Source organism: Habropoda laboriosa, unplaced genomic scaffold, assembly GCF_001263275.1.
Source record: "Habropoda laboriosa isolate 0110345459 unplaced genomic scaffold, ASM126327v1 scaffold20, whole genome shotgun sequence".
NCBI classification, from domain to species: Eukaryota; Metazoa; Arthropoda; class Insecta; order Hymenoptera; family Apidae; genus Habropoda; species Habropoda laboriosa.
The window spans coordinates 1,222,564-1,234,456 of NW_017100143.1; the positions used below are offsets into that span (position 1 = coordinate 1,222,564).

An 11,893-nucleotide genomic window follows, 5' to 3' on the forward strand; every position below is an offset into this window, starting at 1 on the left:
GTCATCGCGAGAAGACGTTGATCGGCCGTTTGGTTGTCCGCGCGCCCCTTAACGCTATCCCAGCCCATCCCATCCAACCACCCTTCCTTATTATTCCTTCGCCTGCAACAGGGTCAGAGCGTGGTGCTTGCGTGCACTGGCGAGTCCGCCTCCCCGAGGTCCCCGTGGATGAGGTGGTAGCCGGCGTCGGGGTATTTGCCCGGTCGACTATTAACGCAACTGAAGGGCTCATTTTTCCATCGCCCGTTCTCGGGGCAGTGAAACATGTGCACCAGAAGGTAGGTTCTTGCTGAACGGAGATATGAGCGAGAACTCTTGCAAACTCCGAAAGTCCTTTTCAGGGCGGCAACAAAATGACGATGATGTAAAATCGCCTATCCCTTAGATTTTCAGAAGTGGGATTCGAACCCACGTGAACCCAAGTCCACCAGAATTCCATGCTCCCAGTGACAATTTCCGAACGAAAGTGTGAAAGCGACAGCGAACATGGCTGGAAATTCTAAAACTCGTCTAATCGTAAGCTGGATAGCGCGAGCGAGTTGTTGGAAAGCTCGCGACATAAGGGGATCGAGAGAATGGAGCATCAGAGAAGGACGGGGCCCGACGTGGGACCGGTTCTCTCCCTCCCCGCGCCTCTTTCGGCCGTTTTTCACCTTTTTGTTCGTCCTGCGCCGCGTTGCTTTCTCTAGGTGGGCTTCTAATAGGAACCGAAGCCCGCCAAAGCCTCACCGCTTGGTGCCTGTTGCACCAGCCTCTCTGCTCTTTTACCCTCCTTCGTCCTCTCTGCGCCTCTCTTCACTCTCCGCTTCCCGTTCCTTCTTCGTTGTCCCGATTTCCGAGTGTCTGCACTTTTCGGCGTCGACTCGTTTCGTTCCTCTCTGGATTACTTTGCGAGGAAAAGCGTCGACTGTGTTGAGGAGACGTTCATTCCTGGATTGTACTTTTTCTTCTTCTTTGGGGGAATTCATTTTTGGTGCTGCTTGAAAATTTGAAAAATAGGCGGTTTGAAAATTTGCCCGCGTTGTAGTCTTGGAGACTTTGGCGCAGAGTTGAGTTAATGCTTGATTTTATTCTTTATGCACTTCGAGGTGAATTTAATACTTGATTTTGTGCTTTAGGCACTTCTAGGTTAGTCAAGGTTAGTATATGTGGTCAATAATAGTAAATTTTGCAGGTTGAAAATTTATCGTTGAAATTTGCTGTAACGAAGGAATTTTGATTTGGAAAATTAGAGTGTATTTGAGCTTTTGAATTTCTTTTGTTCGAATTGCTGATGATTTAGGTATTTGTCAGAGCGATTCTTTTTTTCTACTGCAGTGTAATTTGGGTTGCATCTGGATGGCGCATATGAAAGCTTCGAGGTTCGAATGCAAATATTTTTGACTATTTTACTTAATCGAAGTAATTTCATTAATATGGATTGTGAATAATTTTCACTTCTATTGGATCAGCGTCTTCTCTCGAGCTCTCGAGTGCTCAATTTACTTGCAATCTTATATAAAAAAAAAAAAGAATCTAGAGAGTGTCTTGCTGGTTTCAGTAGACGTTCAGCTCAATTTCCAACGAGCCACGCTAATCGCCAATTAAAAAAAAAAAAAGGGAGATACCTACTTGCCCAAGAACTCGAATCAATTCCTCCCGATCTCTACCTAAAAACTCGACTCCCGCTTTGTCCCTGTAAATCATCCTTCACCCAGTGATCAATTTAACCTGGAATTTTTGCAACGAGCACCATTGCCACGCAATAACAAAAGCAAGACAGATGTTCCACGCGTACGTTCTTCATAATCAGTCTCGTAACTCGGAGCTACGATTAATCTTGTTGGCTCTAGGCATCCATAATCCACGCGTTCAGCAATAACAATGCGAAAAAGTAGTTGCCGGAGAGCGAGAGACGAGGAGGAGGATGGAGGATGGAGGAGGGTGGGGAAAAAGTAGTCTCATTCCGTTTGACGAGCGAGATGTTTGATGACGAACCGACAATCGGACGAGAGTAGATAATCGAAACGCGTTTGCAGACGAACGTGGGCCCCATACTGGTCTGTATCAATCCATATACGGACGTCGGGAATCCATTGACCTTAACGAGTACCAGGGCCGTACCCTTGGCGCCCCAGCTGAACAAAGTTGTCCAGGAGGCCGTGAGACAGCAATCGGAGACAGGATACCCGCAGGCGATCATCCTTTCCGGTAAACAGCTGAATAAAGATTGTCTGAGATGGCAGGGAGAGACGATGGTAACCCCTTTAACCCCTTGCTTTGTAACGATGAGTCAGAGTTTTAGCGGTGGATTCTGAAGAAAGCATTTTGTGTCGTTACGAAGTGTGCTGTGTGGCGAAGAGAGTTTGAATTAGTTTGAATGCGATTTTATATTTGGAGGTCTTGATATTCTTGAGGAGTGTTGAGTCTTGAGTTTTGAGTCTTGAAAGTCTTGGTAAGTGTTGAATCTTGAGTCCTAATAGGTCTTGAGTCTTTAAAGTTTCGATAAGTGTTGAATCTTGAGTCTTCGTAAGTCTTGCGAGTCTTTGAAGTTTTAATAAGTCTTGAAAGTCTCGGTAAGTGTTGAACCTTGAGTCTTTGTAAGTCTTGCGAGTCTTTGAAGTTTTAATAAGTCTTGAAAGTCTCGGTAGGTGTTGAATCTTGAGTCTTCGTATGTCTTGCGAGTCTTTGAAGTTTTAATAAGTCTTGAAAGTCTTGATAAGTGTTGAATCTTGAGTCTCGGCACATCTTGAGTCCCTAAAGTTTCTGTATCTCGAATTTTGAGTCTTAAAAGTCTTGATAAGTCTTGAATCTTGAGTCTTAGTAGATCTTAAGTCCTTAAAGTGTCGATAAGTCTTAAATCTTGAGACTTGAAAGTCTCGACAAGTCTTGATTCTTGAGCCTTAGTAGATCTTGAGTCCTTAAAGTTTCGATAAGTCTTAAATCTCGTCTTCGCAAGTCTCGTGAGTCTTTAAAGTGTCAATAAGCCTTGAATCTCGAGATGTCGAATACTTACCAAGCTTCCAATATTCCCAAGATGATATTCTTTTCACTCAACAAATGATCTTTGCAGAAGCGCTAAGTTAAAGGGTTAATCATCGGCTCTTATACGATCTTTTACTTATGCTGTTAGCCAAAAGTTTGGGACCACTATCCTCAGCATAGGTTTTCAGAGGAAGGTCTCAAACTTTTACTCAGTAGCGTATCCTAATATTTTTAAGGAACTATTTTTTTTTTTAATTATTTTTAATTAGGAACCAGTGGTTCTGGGAAAACGTACGCGTCCATGCTGTTACTTAGACAATTATTCGACGTGGCTGGCGGTGGTCCAGAGACAAGCTAAGTTAAAGGGTTAATCATCGGCTCTTATACGATCTTTTACTTACGCTGTTAGCCAAAAGTTTGGGACCACTATCCTCAGCATAGGTTTTCAGAGGAAGGTCTCAAACTTTTACTCAGCAGCGTATCCTAATATTTTTAAGGAACTATTTTTTTTTTTAATTATTTTTAATTAGGAACCAGTGGTTCTGGGAAAACGTACGCGTCCATGCTGTTACTTAGACAATTATTCGACGTGGCTGGCGGTGGTCCAGAGACAGACGCTTTCAAACATTTGGCAGCGGCGTTCACGGTCCTCAGGTCTTTAGGATCTGCAAAGACCGCAACTAATTCCGAGAGTTCGAGGATAGTACGTGACGATGAATTTTTTTCCCCTGAATTTATTTACGATTTTTCGAAAAAGTGAGAGTGAGAATCGAGAGAGGTTACGACGAATGTTTCTTTAGGGTCATTTTATCGAGGTCCAGGTCACGGATGGTGCGTTGTACAGAACAAAGATTCACTGTTATTTCCTGGATCAAACGAGAGTCATCAGGCCTCTCCCGGATGAGAAGAATTATCATATATTTTACCAGATGCTGGCTGGATTGTCGCACGAGGAACGAGGTAGAGAAATTGGGGAGAATTGAGGGTGTGGGATGGAATGATTGAGTGGTGAGAGTGGGAGGTTTATTGAATTGTGTTTTATTCGATAGTTAAGCTGAATTTGGAGGGTTACAACTTGAAGAATCTCAGGTATCTGCAGCATGGAGACACCAGGCAGGACGAGGCTGAGGATGCCATTAGGTTTCAGGCGTGGAAGGCCTGTTTAGGTGTGTGGCTATTTATCTTTATTTGCTTTTTGGTAAAATTCAGAATTTAACGCTAAGAATTTCTAAACTGCTAATATTTTTCAAACTTTAAAATTCTAACTGTCTGCTATTTAAAATTCCAAATTTTCAAGCTCTCAAATTTCCAAAGGATCCCGAAGTTCCAAATTCCAAATTTTCAGGATCCCGAAGTTCCAAATTCCAAATTTTCAGGATCCCGAAGTTCCAAATTCCAAATTTTCAGGATCCCGAAGTTCCAAATTCCAAATTTTCAGGATCCCGAAGTTCCAAATTCCAAATTTTCAGGATCCCGAAGTTCCAAATTCCAAATTTTCAGGATCCCGAAGTTCCAAATTCCAAATTTTCAGGATCCCGAAGTTCCAAATTCCAAATTTCAAATTTTCAGGATCCTGAAGTTCCAAATTCCAAATTTCCACACTCACAGTATTAATAATTCCCAAATTTCAAATTTGAAATTTCCACACTCACAGAATTAAACATTCCGAATTTCCACATTCCCAAAATTAAAACCTCCAAATTTCCACTCTCGCAGAATTAAACATTCCCAAATTTTCACACTCCCAAAATTAAAACCTCCAAATTTCCACACTCCCAAAATTAAAACCTCCAAATTTCCACACTCCCAAAATTAAAACCTCCAAATTTCCACACTCCCAAAATTAAAACCTCCAAATTTCCACACTCCCAAAATTAAAACCTCCAAATTTCCACACTCCCAAAATTAAAACCTCCAAATTTCCACACTCCCAAAATTAAAACCTCCAAATTTCCACATTCCCAAAATTAAAACCTCCAAATTCCACTCTCACAGTATAAAACCCTCGAAACCTCCAAAATTCCAAATTTCCAAGACCTCTGAATTACAAAAAAAATAAAATACAAAAACAAAAACTTCTCCGCAGGGGTGCTAGGTATACCTTTCCTGGACGTGGTTCGAGTGTTAGCAGCTGTCCTGATCCTCGGCAACGTGGGCTTCACGGATCGTCCTGGAGTGGAGGTCGGCGTCATTGGAGAGAACGAACTAGCCTCTGTGGCGGCTCTCCTTGGCGTACCACCTCCAGCATTACTCAGAGGTCTCACGTCGAGGACACACAATGCCCGTGGCCAGCTTGTGAAGTCGGTCTGCGACGCGAATATGGTACTGTTAACTCATTCTGTGCAATCTGTGCCGTAACGCCAGGCTTCTCAGCGCAACCATGTTGAAGGGTGTTTGTTTATGCAGTCTAACATGACCAGGGACTCGCTGGCCAAAGCACTGTATTGTCGTACGGTGGCCACGATCGTCAGGAGAGCCAACAGTCTAAAGAGACTGGGATCCACCCTTGGTACATTGTCGTCTGATTCGAACGAGTCGGTGCACAATCAGGCTGAGGTCACCAGTCAGCATGCGTCCACCATTGGCAGCTCTGCAGGTTGGTCAATTATGTAATTTTACATGGTAACAGAGTTCATCGTTCAGGACATGTGATTGGGAAAATTTTTTTGCAAGTTTTTCCATGCTTCGCGTTGAATTTATACTGTAGATTTGGATAACAGACTGTAGATTGTTGGTAATTCAAATTTGGAACCACTGTGCTTTGCCAAGCACAGTAAGAACTTCAAAAAAAATATTAGAAATTTTAATAACTCCTCGGAGAACTTTTGATAGACTAAGTCTGCTGAAATAAGATAAATTTTGTGTAAAAATAGTGTATATTCGAGGGAGAGAAAATTACTACAGTATAAATATTGTCACGTTGAAAAATCACCGGAGAAGAATTTCAGGACTCGTTGGATGAAACTTGGAAGCTTGTAAATTTCGGTTAAAATCACCTGCTAGCTAACCTTATCGACTCGATTACCGTAGAGTCATTCTTTTCTCCTATCAAAGCCCATCTCTCGTGTCACGTGCAGGTGGTACCGGTTCCAGAAGCATGACCGCGCTGAACAACGCGGTACGACACGCGACAGACGGGTTCATCGGGATCCTGGACATGTTCGGGTTCGAGGACCCGAAACCCAGTCAGTTAGAGCATCTGTGCATCAATCTGTGCGCGGAGACGATGCAACACTTCTATAACACGCACATATTCAAGAGCTCTATCGAGAGCTGCCGCGACGAGGGTATCCGGTGCGACGTGGAGGTCGACTACGTCGACAACGTGCCATGCATTGATCTCATTTCCTCCTTGGTGAATATTTTTTAACACTGCGCAATTTCTTTTTCCTAATTAAATTCTGTCCATCCTGGGGAAAGAAGTATTGAAAGAGGTTTTCAATTTGAGGGTTTCGACTGTTTAATATCGTGCAATTTTTTTTATCGAATTTGGCTCATATTTTGGTTGGTTTTTGGTGAAAGGAAAAGTCGAAGGGGGTTCGGTACGAGGACTTTTTTTTAAATGAAATTTTGTCTATTCTGGGGAAAGAGAAATTGAAGAAGGTCAACGCGAGGGTTTTGGAATTTGCCCTTTTTTTTTGTAGCGCACCGGTTTGTTGAGTATGTTGGACGTGGAGTGTTCTATACGAGGCACCGCGGAGAGTTACGTGGCCAAGGTGAAGGTTCAGCATAAACAGAATCCGAGGTTGTTCGAACCGAGGACTGTAGACTGCAGGTCATTTGGGATCCAGCACTTCGCTGGGAGGGTTACCTACGATGCCTCTGACTTCCTGGGTACGTACAATACGCTCCTTTCTCATTTTTTATGGATTGTTTATGTACTCTGTGTAATTAGAAGATCGAGAGAAGAGGGTAGACACGTTGATAAAAGAATTCTCAAATAGCCCTCATTCCTCCAGCCTCAAAAAGGGAAAAGTTCTGTAGGTGTAGAATAGAATTAGATTTATTTATTAGAACGACAAGTTAATAAAATAAATTACCTCGAAGGACAAGTTCTCTATCCCCTATCCCCAAAAGACACGAAATGTTTTTACCTCAAACGACACCTTAATAAAAAAATCCTCAAACAGAAGAAGAAACCTCAAGTATCCCTTATTACTCTATCCTCAAGAAAACACAAAATCCCATGGATGCAGAATAAATTTCCTCCTCACAAAGATACCAACAACTCTCAGATATTTTTCAAAAAACTATTCTTCAACCAATTCACTTCAAACGACACCTTAACCCTAGTGCGGTCTTCGGGTCTTTTTTGACCCACCGCCTTTTTATATTTTTAGTAATTTTTGCTGTTGTCAAGTTTAAGGAACGTAAGGTCCTTTTTGACCCAAAAGTCTTAAGTGCACAGTCAAAACGAAGAACGCAACAGGGTTAATCAAAGAAATCCTCAAACAGAAGAAGAAACCTCAAGTATCCCACATTCCTCAGTCCCCAAGAAAACGCAAAATCCCGTGGATATAGAATAAAATTGTTCCCAATAAAGACACCAACAAGGACGTGGTACCAGACGACCTAGTAGCCGTGTTCTACAAGCACACCTGCAGTTTCGGCTTCGCCACTCACCTGTTTGGCAGTGAATTGAAGGCTCTCTACGCGAGCGACACCGTGCCCAGGGGTGTCAGCTTCAGGATATCGCCCACTTCTCACACCGACCTGTAAGAGGAGAGACAACACTTATCGAGGGAAACACTGGCCACAGTCATTTCGAGTCGTTTCTTTTCTCAGATTGAACGGGGACGAGCCAATTTCCACGTTGACGCAGGACTTCCATACACGGCTGGACAATCTTCTGAGAACTTTGGTTCACGCCAGGCCTCATTTTGTCAGATGCATCAGGAGCAACGGCACCGAGACGCCGCTTCACTTAGACAGGGGTGTCGCCATGCGCCAAATACGATCCCTTCAGGTCCTCGAAACAGTGAATCTAATGGCCGGCGGTACGTCTTGGAAGTAAATTTGCATACGCTGTGTGTCCTCTTCGCTGTTGACGCTTTTGAGTAATCCCTGTGTGTAATGGAACGTGTATTCCTGTCTGTCAGAATTTTCTTCGGGATTGTTAGAGATTTCAAGTCGTGAAGAATATTTTGTTCTTTATCATTTTTATCAGTGTCGTTAATTATCCTCTTTGGGAATATTAGAGATTAAAAGTCGCCAAGAATATTTATTTCTGTATTATTTTTATCAGTGTTATTAATTGTCCCCTTTGGGAATATTTCAAGATTGAAATTTACTTCTTTATTACATATTTTTATTAGTGTCGTTAATTGTCCTCTTTGGGAATATTAGAGATTGAAAGTCGCCAAGAATATTTATTTCTGTATTATTTTTATCAGTGTTATTAATTGTCCCCTTTGGGAATATTTCAAGATTGAAATTTACTTCTTTATTACATATTTTTATTCGTGTCGTTAATTGTTCTTTCTGGGAAAATTGAAGATCACAAGTCGTTCAGTATACATTTATTTCCTCGTTACTGTATCATTCGGTATTGCTAATCTCTCTTTTTGGTATAATTGAAGACAGGAACTCGCGAAGTACATTTATCCCCTCGTTATATGCCATTCGATTATACCTACCACTGTCGGTAGTACAGCTTCTTCTCTCGGAGTTACATGGAAAAGCTGTAAGCTTTAATTGAGTCGCTCAGAAGACAAAGCCTACGTCAAACGAAATTTACCCCATTTATTTTATTTACCAAAAGTTAAGCACCAATCTTAACGTCCTTTGGAAAACTTGTAGCGAGTCACTTTTGCCTACCGAGTCTCCCATTTGTAATTAAACTTTGAATATCAAGGATCACACTTCCTTTGTATCTTTCCGTTTCATTTCTTAATTACTACCTCTCTTCAAAACTTTCCAACAACTGCTAAAATGGTCACAGTACACTCTTTGCTATCTATTTGCTCGAACAAAGCTACTCCCTCGCTGTTGCCTTCTTTCCAAATTTCCAATTGAGAGGAAAATGAACGTCGATCGATGAAAAATCGCAGGCTATCCGCATCGAATGCGTTTCAAAGCGTTCAACGCGAGGTACAGGCTGATCGCGCCGTTCAAACAGCTACGCAGGGCGGAGGAGCAAGCCGTGGAGGACACGAAGCTGATCCTGCAGAACGCTCAACAGCTGAAGAGCAAATTCGGCGCGAGCACCAGCTGGGCACTTGGCAAGAGGCACATCTTCCTCAGCGAGGGCATTAGGCAGCAGCTCGAGAATCTGCGCTCGGAAACGCGCAGAAAAGCTGCCACCGTGATACAGGTAATGGGATTCTTCGCGATCTCCTTATCTCCTAATTGCAGACGGAAACTCGGGGGAGGAGTGTGGTATCCTTGGAATCTGTTCTCTTCGTTCGAAATGGTAGATTGAAGATTTGTAAGGGAGACGAGGGAAATTTAGTTTTGTTGCAAAGTGTGGTGGTTGGATGACTGAGAATAAATTTCAGCAATCTTGACAAGTGGTTGTTCAATAGTACTCGTTAATTGACCTTACAAAAGGGTTTTAGTGTACCTAGTCAAAAGTCTTGTATTTTAATCCTCGAAAAATGAAGATTGAATTTATTTGTCATATCTGTCTGATAATTTTCAGTAATTTTCTTCATAGAGGGATCTGAAAATCTGTAATTTTGACCCTCAGACAGTAAGGGTTACGATTACTCGTCATACCTGTCCAATAAAATTCGCTAATTGTCTTCGTAAAAAGATTCTACTGTGCCTGAGCAAAAATCTTTCGTTGTAACTTTGAAAAAATGAAGATTGCATTTATTCGTCACACTTGTCCAATAATTTTCACAAATTCTCTTAAAAAGTGATTTGAAAATCTTCCACTTTAACCCTGAAGAAATGAAGATCATACCTATGCAATATTATTCACTAATTCTCTTCATAAAAAGAAGTGAGAATCTTCTGTTTTAACCCTGAAAAAGTAAAGATCACACCTATCTAATAATGTTCACTAATTCTCTTCAAAAAGGAAGTGAAAATCTTCTGTTTTAACCCTAAAAAAGTAAAGATCACACCTATCTAATAATGTTCACTAATTCTCTTCACAGAAAGAAGTGAAAATCTTCTGTTTTAACTCTCAAAAAGTAAAGATCACACCTATCTAATAATATTCACTAATTCTCTTCAAAAAAGAAGTGAAAATCTTCCACTTCAGCCCTGAAAAGCTGAAGATCACACCTATGCAAATTCTCTTGACAAAAAGATTCTCAAATCTTCCACTTTATCCCTGAAAAAATTCAGATCACACCTATCCAACAATATTCCCAAATTCCCTTCCCACAAAGATTTTCAAATCTTCCACTTTACCCCTGAAAAGCTGAAGATAACATGAAATTCACCCTTCGATCACCTATGAATCCACCTTCAGGCGACCTGGCGAGGCTGGCGAGTAAGAAGAAGATGGCCCCTTCGGAAAACGACGATAGGAGTGACATCGGGAATCGGTCAGAAGAAGCCTCAACAGCCGACCTCGACAAATACAGGAACAGTTCAAAGAAACGTAACTACAGCGACTGGTACCGGAACTGGAACTCGACCTAGGCCACAGCCAATAGCAGGCACACCACCTCCAGATCCGTCGGAGAAGTGTGCAGATCAAAAGATGATCCAGCAAACGTGTACTCTCTTCGGGCTGGATTTGGTACGAGTGACTTTTTCTTTTCTTTTCTTTTTTTCTCTCTCTCCCCTACCGGTATCTTCCACGTTGAAGATCGAGAGACTTGAAGTCGTGAAACGAAATAGGAAGTGTTCGGCAACTTTGTTTCAGGAACGACCTCCCCCTGTTCCACCCAGTAGATCGTACACCGTGACTGGAAACACGAAGTTGGGCTATCCTCAGACGAGGATCATGAAGATGCCTTTCCCAGGTAAGAGGATTCGTTGCTCTTGCAAACCTCTATCTTGTTAAACTTGCAGGATTTTTCTTAGTGTTGTCAAATTTCACGTTTACCCGGACGACGATGTTTTAGAGAAAAAGAGGAATTTTCGAAATTTTCCTTCAGTCTTCCTTACTTTGCGATTTTTCCAATCTTCAGTTTATGGATCTGTTCTCTGCAGTGTAATTTGTCGAATTTCACGTTTAACCAAATGACGGTGATTTAGAGAAAAAGAGGAATTTTCGAAATTTTCCTTCAGTCTTCCTTACTTTGCGATTTTTCCAATCTTCACTTTATGGATCTGTTCTCTGCAGATTAATTTGTATACCGAGTGTCCTGAAAGTTACCGAAATATGAGAGAGTTGTTTTTTGTTGTATGAGAATTTTTGGGACACTCTGTATCTAGAATTTAACGTTGAAAATATTTCTAGTGTTATTAGGATGATTTTTTTTTATCGATGATTCGTGATTGTTAAATTTTTATGTATGGTTGTGGTTTTTTTTTTAAAGATTCATTTTTTTACGGTGTTTTAAATTTTTGTATGGCAATTTGGATTTTTTTTCCTTTCGAAATACGGGTAGAGTTGATGTTCTTTCAGAAGAGGGCGAAGGGGAAGTGGTCCTTCTGAAGGGTGAGACGGTCCTGGTCGTGGGTGCGTCTCCCAGGCGAGGTCACCTGCTGGTGGAGCACAACAACATCACTCTGCACGTGCCCTATCAGTTCATGGAGCTGAAACCTTGTAATATTAACGTTTGAACGCGTTATTTATTTCCGTGCCGTTTCGTCGCTCGAGTGACGCCATGTTTGATGCACAATTCTGCGCGATGAATCGTCCGAAACTCTTCGAGACTACTTTAACGTGTTCCGTGACAACGATGGAAGGAGAAGTTTTATTAAATAGAAAAGTTATTGTTTGATTGGAGGAGAAAGATTGGGGTGGCAAGAAGTCAATCCTGTGTTCCAGATTTTCAAATCTCTGCGTCTGCAAGTCTCCAAA

General features: G+C 41.7%; 1 protein-coding gene across 1 annotated transcript in view; it reads left to right on the forward strand.

The window, feature by feature from the left end:
* The window catches only part of LOC108573759 (unconventional myosin-IXb), a 75,376-nt gene extending 63,724 nt beyond the window's left edge, over positions 1 to 11,652 (forward strand). The window contains exons 4-17 of the mRNA XM_017936241.1: positions 2,019 to 2,190; positions 3,495 to 3,667; positions 3,765 to 3,924; positions 4,014 to 4,130; positions 5,051 to 5,286; positions 5,371 to 5,560; positions 6,042 to 6,319; positions 6,609 to 6,798; positions 7,508 to 7,679; positions 7,750 to 7,961; positions 9,015 to 9,277; positions 10,388 to 10,660; positions 10,787 to 10,886; positions 11,495 to 11,652. Of these exons, the coding sequence (XP_017791730.1) occupies positions 2,019 to 2,190; positions 3,495 to 3,667; positions 3,765 to 3,924; positions 4,014 to 4,130; positions 5,051 to 5,286; positions 5,371 to 5,560; positions 6,042 to 6,319; positions 6,609 to 6,798; positions 7,508 to 7,679; positions 7,750 to 7,961; positions 9,015 to 9,277; positions 10,388 to 10,660; positions 10,787 to 10,886; positions 11,495 to 11,652 (2,694 nt within the window). The remainder of the gene's footprint in view (positions 1 to 2,018; positions 2,191 to 3,494; positions 3,668 to 3,764; positions 3,925 to 4,013; positions 4,131 to 5,050; positions 5,287 to 5,370; positions 5,561 to 6,041; positions 6,320 to 6,608; positions 6,799 to 7,507; positions 7,680 to 7,749; positions 7,962 to 9,014; positions 9,278 to 10,387; positions 10,661 to 10,786; positions 10,887 to 11,494) is intronic.
* Positions 11,653 to 11,893: the final 241 nt, after the last annotated feature.